General features: G+C 43.9%; 1 protein-coding gene across 1 annotated transcript in view; it reads right to left on the reverse strand.

Annotated features, from left to right (window-relative positions):
- LOC8025528 (hemocytin) overlaps positions 1–14,141 on the reverse strand; it is a 100,192-nt gene that overhangs the window by 19,157 nt on the left and 66,894 nt on the right. Inside the window, exons 25-34 of the mRNA XM_042287086.1 lie at positions 13,791–14,005; positions 12,588–12,793; positions 11,833–12,018; positions 10,488–10,702; positions 7,895–8,096; positions 7,360–7,493; positions 5,697–5,928; positions 3,590–3,811; positions 1,697–1,722; positions 6–177 (exon numbers count right to left, since the gene is read on the reverse strand). Coding sequence (XP_042143020.1) covers positions 6–177; positions 1,697–1,722; positions 3,590–3,811; positions 5,697–5,928; positions 7,360–7,493; positions 7,895–8,096; positions 10,488–10,702; positions 11,833–12,018; positions 12,588–12,793; positions 13,791–14,005 — 1,810 coding nt within the window. The remainder of the gene's footprint in view (positions 1–5; positions 178–1,696; positions 1,723–3,589; positions 3,812–5,696; positions 5,929–7,359; positions 7,494–7,894; positions 8,097–10,487; positions 10,703–11,832; positions 12,019–12,587; positions 12,794–13,790; positions 14,006–14,141) is intronic.

The following is a 14,141-nucleotide window of genomic DNA, read 5'->3' on the forward strand; positions in this document are numbered from 1 at the left end:
CTTACGGCAGTAGTTTTTGTCGCAGCACTGTTCCAGTTCGGCCCCCGAGACTCGAACCAGCTTCTGGTTCTCCCTGCAGATCGGGTCCGGAGGACAGACCTCGTGCTGGCAGTCCATCTTGCCGTCCTTCTTGCACGTGCAGCTCGTGCACTGGTCAGTCTTCCAAACGTCGCCCAACTGCGATCGTCATCGTGCGCACACAACTGCCATTTGCATTCCAGGGTTGAATAAACTCAAGCGACGAGCGGCATGTGTCCTTTCAAAGACATCTCGACTCTAAAAACTTCTGAACACAGCCCCGTTTTCTTAGGTTACGTGACGAAAGCTTATGTACAAGTCACCAAATCATCTGTGCTTCATGTTAAGCGTGGCTGCCAGTTCATAAAGATAGCCGAACACGCGGCACTCGGGACACGATTGTTTCGGTGACATACACGTGGCGTAAGAAAAGACGGGGCAAACAAACAAACAAACACAAAATGCGTTTTACATGTCGTTATATATATATATATATATATATATATATATATATATATATATATATATATTGTGAGAAATATTTTTGATGGATTGTCAGAAACAAAAGTCAGAAACGAGCGTTACACCGACGTCGTGAGTTGACGACAGTGGCCCCTACACCGATCCAGCTTCCCCGCTAAATTTAGCGGGGAAAGCGCTGTAGAAGGGTAGGGGAAGGAGAGGAGGCAGTGGTGGGGGAGGGAGGGGAATGAAGAAGGGCACAATAAAAGAGTGAAGGGACGGAATGGGGAGGCAGAGGAAGAGGGAATGGAGGAAAGAAGGATGGGGAGAAGGGATTAAAATATAGAAAATACAAAAATAAGAAAATATTAAGTGTGTGTGCTTCGTCAGGGACACATTCTGTGCTCCCTGGTCTTTTTCAGCATAATGTAGCTTGCGTAATTTTTTTTTTTCGAAAAATATTTTTTTATTTATCGGAAAGTTTAGTGCTCCAATAGATTACGGGACCCACATACGGAGATCTATCCAATTATTTAGTTTGTATCTAAGTAAAAACTTAAAGAAAAACGCATTTATTCTGCTCACTGACCCTTCAACTATGACAGTGCTTCATTTATAGATCGAGCTTTCCAACCTAGAAGATACTTAAAATTAATTACACAATTATTTCAACTGAGCTTTCATTTTTCAGCAAGTCATCGCTTTTAATATTCCTGAGTCAAATATAGACATTGTCGCTGCCACTAATACCTTAATTGATAAAGCAGATCGCGCAAATGTAAAACCACCACCACCTCCCGGACTTACAACAAAGCCTACCGCTCACCCATTTTCTTTTTAAGCAGGTTTTGAATAGCATCTTTATTCGGCGCTTACAAATAGCATTCAGCAGAATATTTGGGCCTATTATAATGATACTTGTGCGGCCGTCGGACGAAACGTTTGAAAACTTCTATTTACCCGGGGACAACATTTCTCGGCAATGAAGCCAAAACCATGGGTACCCGTAAGCTCGTTCACATCGAGCGCCCATCCACGCTGTGATTACTTCAGTTCGTCGGAAATGCCAGAAAAAGTTGAACCTGAGTATACCTACGTAGTATATCAAATCGAAAACTTCTTGGCCTTTTTTGCATCGCCAGTTTTACTTATTGACAGGACATATCCATGCTGCTCAAGTAACCGGCTAAGTGTTGTGCTAGGACGTTACACTCACTTTATGGCCTTGGTCGTCACAGAGATCTGCAATAAAAGAAAACAATTGAGGTATCAGCGAGGAAACTGTTTCACCAGACGTACACTGACAGAATGGTACAAAACAGGAAGCAACTGTAATTTTTCTGAACTACAATTTGTTGTTTCTTAAGTGAACTAGAAGGCACACGGGACAAATAAGAGTAGTTTACAATTTTATCGGAGAAGAGCCGTTTGAATCTTTGTTTTAAAACCGGCTTCTTCTTGCTCGGTTCTACATCAGCAGGGGCTTGTTTACGGCGATAAATCCTGGAGAATGTTTCCAAATCGCATTCGGAAACCGGGATTTCGTCGTATATAGATTCGTTTCAGTACCATAAAAACCTACCCGCTTTTTTTTTCTATTTTGTTGGATTTTCTAAATCGTAAGTTTTCTTTTCCTGCCAACATTATACTTTCCGTGTCAGCCGCTTCGTTGTATAAGCTTGTCAAACTATTCTAAAGGAAGTGATTTGTAATGCTCTCAGAAAATAAAAACCTCAATCAAAACATTTTAGGTTCTTTTTTGTGTATGATGTGAAATAAATTAAGCGTTTCTTCATTCGGATATATCTCCGTGTCTTGATTTATATGTGAATGAGTCTGACATTTTTTTTTAATCTATGATGAGAAGTTTAATTTTCTTCGCATCCTGCAGGTGTACGATTCCGATAAAGGCTATTCTCGTTAAAACGCGTGCAATGCGCAACACCATGTGAGCCAAGAGTTCAGGTGTACCTACCAGAATTTCCGAGTTACAAATTGCCGGAAGAGCCTTTTACCCAGAAAGTATAAGTTATTAGATCTATGCAAGCAAGTTGTTAGTTTTGAACCTTAGAATGCAATATTATGTTATCCTGCCGCCGCAATCCTTAAGGATTTCAATGGATCAAAGTTCAACTAAGAAGAAACGAGATTATTCACGGACCGTCAACAATTAAAAAAAAAAAAGCGAGAATATTGCCAAATTCGTTTCGCTCGACTACATTTGATAAACTTTTTTCAAAATTCAATAATTATTCAATAATTCGAAGAAGCAGTGCTTTAGTTTATCATTGACAGGCAACACAATACCTTTCTTCTCTTGTGTATAACACGGCAGCCTATTCGCATTCCTAATGAAGTGGTCGAAACTCACCAGGCTCTACTTCTCGAGAGTTCCCTGTGCACTGCACTCTCAGAAAAAAAGGGTGTTTCTTACAGCCTTTGTCTCCTATAATACACCCCAAAACTTCAGTTCGATGTGTAGTGCACTGCCATCGATCTGCGGCACTAACTTTCACGAGAGTCTTGATAGCCGTGTGGTACTACTGATTAAAATAGTTAATGTACATGTTATTGATTGCAAAAATAATAATAATAATAATAATTTGGGTTTTCTTGGCCCCACTGCAAAACATCAGTGTTTTCTTTCTGCAGTCTTTGGTACGTATTTTAACTATTTAGTAAATTATATCGCACCATTATCAATACCCTCGTAAAATATGGGGTCGTCTGTTCGACTATAGCGCGCTGTACGTCCAAGGTGACACCCTTTTTTTAGACTGTAGGTGATCAATATAAGAACCGGTCGCTCGCACAAACAGCTTTTATATCCTCTTTATCAACTACCAGGCCGCACAGCACAGTTTACTTACATTGCGTTATGTTACTGACGTCTGCTTACATCGACAGTCACTGGGACACTCATGCTTCATATCAACCGTGGCAACCGATTCAAGGAGAAGCTTTGCAGGTGATATTCGAGGCACGCATGTTAAGGTGACTTTTAACGTAACGTAAAAAAAATGTAAGCAAGTGCAATTGTGTGAATAGGCCTAAAGTGTCACTTCATTTGATATTCAAATGTATGGCTTTGAAAAGGTTTCGCCCGTACCGCAAACGTCCTTGGGCTTGCAGTCCCCATCCTCAAAGACCTGTCCGTCTGGGCAGAAGCATCCGTCCACCTTGAGATTGCGGCAGTCGGACTTGTGGTAGTGGGTCTTGGAGGATCCCTTGACGAACTTGCTGGAGGCTTCGTTCTCGCGCTCGGTGTCGCACGACTGGGGGCACGCGTCGTGGCAGCTCATGTAGCGGGTGTCTCCAGGACACGTGATGTCTGGTTGTCAGGAAACGAAACGAGGACATGGTAAATAGCACTTCGCTCGAACGTCAAACGACGAGGATCGTTATACAAACTATAACGACCTTCGTCATTCGAAGTATGAAAAATGGAAGTGTCACAACGAGTGTTCTTTTCTATTTCTTTTTGTACGTCTTTGTTGGAGGGATTGAGTTTCTTATACCATCTAAAGATTGTATAGCATTTCTCTTTTTTTCTAAGTTGTCTCGCTCGTATCTTCCACTTATGCTTTGGACCTAACAAAGCGCAGCATTCTAATATAAAGCAATTAATCTAGCCCCTTAAGGCGTTCATAGAGAAGAGGAACTCTGACATAAAAATATACGTTTTTCGTGAAAATGTTAATTGATTGCTCAACTTATTTTTTGCTATACACTCAATTATTTTCAGAGGAAAAAAGAACGGAGTCAAACCCAAGCGAGCGAACCAGTAAGAAGAAGGATAGCGTGAAACAACTCAGATACCTCGTTTGTTGTTTGAACGAATTTTCAGCGTAGTTGTGGTCAGAACAATTATTTTTGTGAATTACGATATTTTTAATAAAAGTACCGCTTGTAGAGTCCAGTTTTTTGTTAAATACTCGGAGTTATCAGACGTTGTCGCGCGCGACTGAGTAAAAGAAGAGGTGATAACAGCTATCAGGAGTCAGCTCTTAACTGATAGTTTTCATGCAAAAAAAACAACAACAAAACACTCAACTGTAACCTAACAAATATTTGCATATCTCATCGATAAACTTTAGGTAGATGTTTTTGTAAAATCTAATTATAAACTATATTTTTAGAAATCGTTTCAAAACAACAGGACGCTGCTAAATACTATGTCATCTTTTTGTTTTTTTAGGGTTACTGGTTAAATGGATTTGGGCAGTAATTCCATTTATTTCCCGCTGATACCGATAATATGGGGACTAGCTACACGTACTTATTCGCCTTCAACTTCCATCGACTGCAAATAAATTTATGCGAAAACAATTATGAACTCAGAATTGACAAGTTCAAATGCCAGTTAATATTAAATTATTATTCGTCGAGAACTTGACGCTTCACTGCACTCATTAACCACTTAAACGTATGAGAGTTATAAAATAAGCAAGTCTATTAACTGTAGATTTTTTTTGTGTGCGCTTTGATTATAATTCACACGAATGCAAGCTGCAGTGTAGCTCTTCAATTAAGTAACCGATTATCTGAGGTCTTGCATATTCTAAAGGACAATTTTATTGGTCTTTAATAAAAAGAACGAATCACGGTCAGATCTCGCCTATTCGAGAAAAACAGAAATATGCAGCCGCTTATGGGTTTTCAAGCTAATCGATTAACATGTTTTTTCCAGCAGAGAAGAGATCGGGCGCAACCAGCTGCTACCTTCTCTTAATATAACATATTTTACAGGAATGTAATAAAGTACTCCGGTACAGGGCCCAACCTTCGAATTTCCCCTTTGAATTAAACACACACAGACACAAACACTCTTAGTTTGAGGTACACAGCCTCAGGTAGTTGGCGCAATCTAGATTAATAACGCTAACTATAGATTAAGACTACCTTTAAAAAAAACGACACTAGGAACTAACAGTGTGAATGAAGGTAACCTGTAAACAAAAGCATCGCAAGGAGTGACGCTATAGACCCACACGCGGCCCTGACGTCACGCAGCTGCGGTGGCGCTGTCGACAGCACTGCGCATGCGCAGACGATTCGCTTCACACGAATTCGGTTTGTGCGCACGCGCAGTGCCCACACCTGGTGTGGGGAAACGCGGGCTTGTTTGTAAACAGCGTGTCGGTCTATAGGAACTAACAGTGTGAATGAAGGTAACCTGTAAACAAAAGCATCGCAAGGAGTCGCCGTGTACTTACTACAGAATTTCTGGATCCAGCTATTGTCCACTTCCACATCGGCCAGACAACAGGCGCGGGCCATTTCGAGCAGCGAGCTGCAGACGGCCGTGTTTTCTTGCACCGAGAAGGACGTGTCGTGGCGGCACTGGTCCACGAACTTTGTGGTGTCCACCAGGGAGAGGCACTGTCCGAACACCTCTCGGTCCAGAATCTCGGAGCAAGCGCCAGGCACCGGAGGCTTCTCGGGTTCCTGGACAATTATTGGCCGAGTGTCACCAAACGAACATGCCGCGAAGAATTCCCACTGGTGTAAGAAATACATTTTGTTAACCTTTCTTAGGGCCAGCTTTGGAAGAACGCGCTACGAAGTTGACGTTATGGTAACACGTTACTTTTTTTCAGTGACGCACTAACGTACTCATTAGGTTTCTAAATGACTAACGGGTAATGCATTCTGGTTACATCCTTACGTTATAGTCTATCAAATTACGTCACTTGGTATTCGTTGCTTTTGAATATTGCTTTTGTCTCAGCTTAGAAAAAAATATATTAAGCTTCATTTTGTCAACTTCGACGAAAGTGGAAATAATATTTTCTTCGCAGCGGCATCATTTGTATAATCAGAAAAGGAAATATATTCGACAATCTCGACGGAAAAAAAGAGTTAATAAACGCTATCAAATCACGTTGTAAAAGTTTAATTGTTTTCAAATGTCATATCCGCGGTTTAATGCCGCAGAATGATATCTAAACCTAAAGTAGCACAGAAGTAATCTTCGTTCGTTGTTGGAAGTACAACATAGGTATTTTGTTCCATTTACAGCATGGTATAGTCGGTTGCAAGCTAAGAACAATCTTTTAGCTCCACCCACAAGCGCATTGCGCCCATCTGAAGTGCCTCCACCGTCGAGAAAGTAGTTCGCTAGCAACGTTGCTTTTTCTTCCTCCAGGAAACGTGTCTTAAACTACTACAATATTTATTTAATTCATTCAGGACATTTAAATAAGTTAGAATACGTTTTTGTCAACGAAATAGCTGTTTAGTAAAGAAAGAAAGTCATGTAAAATGTACCGTCTTCCCAATTCATTTTCTGTCCAACATACTGTCTAACATACCGTCTTCCAGCTCTCAGCAGTGCTAAGCCTTGCGCCCGCTTCGAAATTTTCGTTGGCGATAGCGTCGCTGGATTCTCACGTTGTCGCGCAAAAACTGCTGCAAACGCAAGCCGATACCATTAAGATTTCGTGGCGTAACCTCGGGCACGTAAAACACGGTGCAAAAAAGCAGAATAATTGTCACGAGAAACTAGCGTCGCGTTGCTAAGGCCAGCAGCCATGTTGATCTCTTTTTTTTTTTCAAAAGGATCGCGATTGGTCCACGGAATCGTGACGTCATGAAAACGATTGGCTGGCGTTTCTCGGCGTAGGATTATATTTTCCTCTGAGAGGCATTTCCGGTTTTTTCTTAGCTTGCAACCGACTATAGTAACTCTTAGCCCGTGATACTTTTTGACAATTTCGTTAATTATTTTCGTTAAGGGGCACAACACCGCTTAAGATATCATATAGCGAACCGCTGACAAGTGTTGTTGGCGTACCGTTCAGCGCACAGAAGTAATTTATAAAACTTGTTAAATGCTAACATTTTACTCGGTGACCTGTGTGCGTTTTTGGTACTCACTTCTCCGGTGAAGTTCCTGACGCACTCCTCCTCGCTGATATGCGTCTCCCAGCTGCAGACAAAGGTGACCATCTCCTCTGTGATGGTGCCATTCTTTGTCGTTTTGTCGTCGTCAGGCTTTCCGTTGCAGTTGCCTGAGAAAGAGACGCAGGAACAATTTTTTGATCGCAAGCAGAATCAATCGTAGCGTCCTCTGCGAACTTTATATAAAAAAGTTTCTGACGCCTTCTTCTAGTCAGAACAGACAAAAATCCAGACACATTTTCAATAAAAAAAATCAAATATACGTGTCCAAAACAGCGTCTTCTGCTTGTTTGTATGTCTACCCTGGGCAGCAGCTTGCGTTCCTAGCATGTTTAAAGGCTTCAAGACGTCATATCTCGACCGTGTGTCTTCGGGGAACATTTTTCTGGCTTAATAGGCAGTTAGGAGGTATATGGGAGAGACATGGCCCAAATGCTTCAAGTAAGCTGCGGTGACGGGCAGACATTTCTGAGGGCGGGTAACGAGGCAAGAATACAAAGCGGTACGCTACCACAGAGTCCAGCAGTCTTGTTAAAGAACGTCTTGGACGGAACGTGGATTGAGAAGGCAGCGCTGATTTCGTTGTATCGGATCTGGACCCCTAGTCCTGTGAAGACAACCACGGTGACCTTGCCCGGCATGGCGAAGATTGTAACTCCCATGCCAGTCCAAGGAAGCTGATCCCTGTCGTACTCTTCGTTGTCGATGAGGACCTGCGGCGGTGACATGGCAATCGTATACGATGCGTATTTACCTCTAATTCACGGCGCTGTCTCAAATAGCCTTTTGAAAGTGCCCGCCTAAACGCGAAACTTCGCGCAGAGTTGCTATTTGTTCTATTTTTGGTGTTGCTATTTTATTATGTTGCTATTTCTTATATTTCTGGCGAACTATTTGCGTTATATTTTCACGGCGTTTCACTTCTCTGGGGGTATTTATAGTTCTGAATTTAGTCGCTCCGCGCACGCGATACGCCCAAGATGGTTGCTTCGTATGTCGGCTGCACTGGTGGCAGTGGCAATGGACCGATCTCACCAAGCGTTCGGCGCATGCGTGAAGCCGCCGCAACTTTAGTTCACAGGAGCCAGGCGGCATTGCCCGAGACGGCTCGTGCTTTCTCCTGCTCTGCATGCGAAGAGCTCTAACGAGGTTGTTGCACGTGCAGAATGACTAATGTTCCCTCAATGCATTGCGGCAGCGGTGGCGTAGCCATGGCTGGTGAGAACGGTCAATTGGAGCGCCGGCTTTTTCAACTCAAACTTCTAACGCTTCCGAAAAAAAAAAAAAAAATTCAAAGGATAAGAGCCACTACCCGATGAAGGAGCTCTATAAAGTTCCTTCTGTTCGGAATCTGAAATCGCGGTAATGTCGCGGAAGCGGACGCGCCAAAATGAAACTCAATGGAAGAAAGGAGACACATTTTTGCTTCCGTTATTTCCATTATATGCTTCTAAACCTGAACAAAAAGCAAGCACTCCACGTGCTCTTCTAGATAACCAAGAATAAAATCTGCACATTGGTCATTTTTGCTCTACTATTTCTTTGGAAACAGAACCCGACCACTGGAAAACTTGTTTTGGGAATAAAGCTTGACCGTCCGAGGGTTTTAATGGGCTTCTAAAAAAGTTTAACCCGCCAAATTTAGCGTTGCCGCACCCGAAAAGGTAACAGGGTTTCTACAAGTCGACATTTGTAGCGGCCAGCCATGAAGGTTCCACACTTTGGATCACTGCATGCTCATACTTATGCGTGCACGCACCCCACCCAAAATGGCGAAGGCACATCTGCTGGTGTTGCATTCACGCATAGGAAACTTAAAAAAAACAAAAAACATGAACGTAGGCATTTATGCTCCCACCAGACTTGCAGTTGTGTCAGTAGGAACTGGATCAAATCATAACAAACGGTTTAAATACATATCACAGCCGCCTCATTTTACTTCTTGCTGTTGAAAAACAAAAAAATCACGGTTTTAAAGCCTGTTGGATTGTTTTAGCACTCGCAGCTTGAAAACAGATCACGGGTACGGTAAAACCCATATCGTTGTTTATTAAGCGATTAGATTTGTTGCCGTTTATGCCCAGGGACGCTTTGGTTTCATTGGCCCTCCAGTGAAACATGTCTCGAAGATTACGATTGGTAAACCTCTGTACATCGTCAACGCCTACCTTTATACTCAAGATTAATGTTATAAGAAGTATTATAATTGTTCTTTCACTCAAGCACGAAAATCACTACGAAAATGTTCATGTGGCGAAAGCGCTCTTAGAAACGAGGTGGTAATATTAAAAAGAAACAAAAAGCGCCCCGGCGTACATTTTGAATAAATACTTTTTCGCGTCAGTTTCTTCAGATCGAATACTGATAACCAATAAATTCAATCTACGTAGTCACTACATTCAGTGACGCGATCCAAAATGTCGTTTGACTCAAACACGTAGCCAGCGGCGGAGCAATGAGCGTACAAGATGTCACGCTTCTTTTCTCTGCTTTGTTCGCGCTACGTTGCCAAACTGCCCTTTTGACCTCATCGCACGTTTGGCATAGGCTCGTAGATGTTTGTGACCTGCACCCAAGTTACCTCCCAAATAAGTAGGCAACGGGACAATGTGTGAAAGGACATGCGGTCTTGACAAAAGACTTTAGCCTTAAATTTAGGGTAGGATACTTGCGACGCGTCTCCCACTGGTGCGTTCACAGCGTCTTAAAAATGGGTCTCTCGATTTCTCCCTGATGACGTTCTGTCACCTTGTGGCAAGCCGCGATTCTAGAGGTGTCACAGCGTCGGTGGTAGATGTGACAGATCCCTGCTTTGCTGCAGGTCGCCCTTTGGCCTTACAGTCTATGAACACTTCGACATCCAGGATTTGGGACTATATGCAACGACAGCGACACTCGAGTTCGTTTGTACTTCTTTTTCCGGGGCCTCAAGCACCACCCACCCGGATCGCGACATCTGACAGATTAACACTCGTTTTTGTGACGGACTTTGTTGCCACTTCTGGAGCACTTTTGTTGCAGGGTCGGAATAAGACGCTGAACACAACAGTGGCAGACGCGCGATTCAAGCACCTTGCCTAAAGAGGAAGCTGCGGGGAACCTACCTGCTTGTGTCTCCTAATCTTCGCGACGTGGTTCTCGTGCTTAATGTCCAGCCCGATGATGCAGGTGGCGCGTTCCTCGCAGCTGTCCGTAACGGCATCGACCATGAAGCGGCCTTCCCTGTCGAAGACGAGCTCGAAGTGGCCGTTGCTCTGCACGTGGAACTTCCAGCCGTCGAAGGTCTCGATCATAGGGTCACCGTAGCCCGTGCACACCTCTGAGGAAAACAAAATAACGTTCCCTAAGTGAGACTTTGCGAACGTGAAATATCGTAGGATGGTTCAGTTTAGCGCGTTCAAATCTTACATCAACAAACAAAATAGTTGTTATGCTAGGCTCGTTGCCCTCAATATTAAAAGCTGATGCCTGAGCAAATGTGTCGCTTAGTTGGAGGAAACATTGATTATGAAGCACTACCTTGGCGATTTCCTCAAATAAACACATCTACGTTTTCAAGAGCAGTCATTTTTATTTGTTAAAAAAAATAAGCCCAGCGTCAAAAAAGAAGTTATCTCTACGTTTTAGCTGTTGATATATTCAAGCATTCGCATTGACATGGAACATTTCTTTAGAAGGTAGCTTTAGAACATAACGTTATATGTAGCATATACATTACAAAAGCGCAAATCCGGAACATTACATATTTCGGAAATGCGTTCACCGTATCTTCGTATTGTGTGTGTATCGAGGTGAATAACCCAGTTGTGCGCTCTTTGATTGCGGCCCTGATTCATATAATGAGGGCCACAATCAAATAAAGCACTATGTTTAAAAATATTTATCAGGCAGAAATAATTACTCTTGATATGCAATTCTAATACTGCTAAAATCCTTAATGTTCGCAAGCGCTTAATCTTCACAAACTTCGCGAATTGACAAATTCGCGAAAATGAAGGGCACGCGAAACTTTCGGTCCTGAAGGGTTTCAATTCAGGCGTCTGAAATTGACGAACTCTAATGGCCGGGAATATGTCATGTGTGACTGATTGGCGAAATACAGAGGCCGCGAAAATAAAGGGTTTTACAGTATTTGCAGTTTCCACTGAAACAAATTATATTGGCCTCTGTTAATTTTATATATGCTCAAGATACCGAGAGTTTAGGTGTAGCGCATTGGTGCATTGGCAGCAGGATGGCCAGATACCGGTGTCAGGTTCATGAATGGGGTATAAAAATATAGTGCGAGTTGTTTTACAAAACGTGTAAAAAAGAATTGGCAATCCAAGTCAAATGTTACTTAAACCAAATTGCGACTACTACCGGGAAGTATGTAGGCATTTTACAGCATAATAAAAATGTTTCGATAGCAGCTAAACGAATTTCTCTACACGGCAGCATTTGACTCACTGTCGGCACACTCGTCAGCCTTCTTGCAATGGTCTCGGTCCAGGACAGTGCCCGGTGGGCAGAAGCATCCGGGGTTGCACGATTTCTTGGTAGCGCAACCCAGGTCCCCCGCGAGGAAGTTCTCGCACGTGATCTGGCAGTCCGGGCCGCAGTCTAGCCACTCCATCTCGGGTGGACAATCCGGCACTGCGCGTCAAGAGGACCACCCTTTAAACTCGCTGTGTATGGGTGAAACTGTTAAGCTTCAACCAAAACTACACCTCTATAACGTCACCTGAAACGGCTACTCGGTAAAATACGTTAAGACCCCGAAAATATTGGTTCTTAACAAAGGCAAATCAAACACAGGCATGTAAGACTCGTAACCGAAAGGTGATGTTCACTTCTGTGCTGCTTAAATGCTTACTTTTTAGACAAGACGCCCTACAAACAAGTATCACGGTTGCGCCTGCCAAAATACAATCGAATAGATTACACCAGCTCATCCTACGAAGATATTCAATATCATAAGAGCCATTTATTATCTGCACTTCTTATCCTGAAGTTCTTAAGTACAATAACGCCACTTCTCACTGCAGTGTGTACACACGTCGCGTTGGTTTCTCGCGCTTTTATGCTTACAAAGTCTCAGCAACATCAGGCGACCTTCCCGAGCCGATATCTTTTGTGCAGCGTCGAAGTTTCAGTCCATAGTGACCCATCATAAAGGTGTATTCCATCGAGAAACGTTGAATGAAGATAAAAGAGAAGCTCACCGCAGCCGTACTCCAGCCTCCAGCCTCGCAGACTCTCGACCGCTTTTTCGCCCCCGTCCTTCTCGCACTGAGTCACCGCGTCCAGGTAAGCGTCGCAGGCGCACGACTCCGCGGTGGTGTTGCCTCTCTGCAGGCACTCGCAGCTGGCGCTCAGGCAGTTCTCCAGCTGATCTTCGATGCCTTGGCACTGACTCAGAGGCTCCTCCCTACGGTGTGGATTGAGACGGTCAAGAGATGGAGGGGCAGACAAGTTCACGGCGCGTTAATTGTTCCGGTAAAATAAAAACAAAAAATGACTTTTTTTTTGTCTCGTGTTGGCAAACGTTTAACGCGCAATTTCCAAAGTTAATGCATGTATATACACCAACACACGGCCCAGACGTCAAGCCCCTGCGCTGGCGCAGCTGTCGTCAAGGCGCATGCGCAGGTTTTGGCAAGTACGCTGACTTATTTGTAAGAAAAGCGTATTGGTCAATACTCTCTCGCGTTGCGCCATGAGAAGTCACAGAGAGGCACCATCCTTATTTGCACTGAACCTGCACTGTCACTAAACCATGGTGTCGAACGTCCTTCTAGATTTCAAAGCTCATAAAAGAAATGTGTGCAGTTTTGGCTGCAATGTGGCGCATAATTCAGTCGGAAAGGTTTCAAAGTCTGTACCTTTAAGCCGGGGTCGAACTGCTCGTACATCATACAAAAGACAGTACGCAAACACGGGTCACCGCATTAACTGAGGTTCGAATGCCGCGTGCCCAAGTCTTTTTCCTTGAACTCTTTGCCATGCGGCATTCGAAGCATGGATCTCGTGGTTACTCGCGTTCGAATCTCTATGCAGAGTTTCTTCTCTCTGACGTATGAGCAGTGTGACTCCGGCTTTAGTGTGTTGGACGCGGAATGAATAGCAGTATATATAGTTTTGTTTTTTTCGGAACAAAATCTACTTGCATTTATTTCAAAGTACCCGCGTGTGCACTGCTCCAAAAAGCATTCAAGCCGCTAATATGCGTACACTCCAGTCGGTAACAAGTGAAGAAACGCAGGGTGTGGCCTGTTATGTTTACGCTTCTTGCCACGTGGTGTCCTTATCGACCAATGGCGAAATCTGATTTACTGAGGGGCGGCAATGAGATTCCCCGGATGCAGCACGCCCCGCGTGTCTTAAGCAGTCTGTGACTGACAAGCGAGTCTTGACAAAGCCCGTACTTGAGCCGGTTGCAGATCTTCGCTGCCTGAAGCAGCGTGTCCTTGGGACAGGCCAAGGGCAGGCAGTCTTGAGCGGTCCCCGGAGTTGCCCAACTGTCCCCGAACTCGTCGCTGGTGGCCACCTGATGACCCGCCGGTGTGGTCAGGTCGTCCGACACCAACTCGTTGTAGAAGCCGCAGAGACCGCCGAGAACTCCCTTGAGGCTCGAATCGACCTGCCAAGTCATAGGATATGGTTATTATAACCGAACCCAGACCTTTCTTTTTCCGCTTTCGGGACGGGACGGGACGCCATATCGTTGGTCGCTGTTCCCAAGGCATGTTCAGAATTAGCTCCTCTTCTTCCGATAA

Source organism: Ixodes scapularis, unplaced genomic scaffold (genome assembly GCF_016920785.2).
Source record: "Ixodes scapularis isolate PalLabHiFi unplaced genomic scaffold, ASM1692078v2 PGA_scaffold8__174_contigs__length_109621045, whole genome shotgun sequence".
NCBI classification, from domain to species: domain Eukaryota; kingdom Metazoa; phylum Arthropoda; class Arachnida; order Ixodida; family Ixodidae; genus Ixodes; species Ixodes scapularis.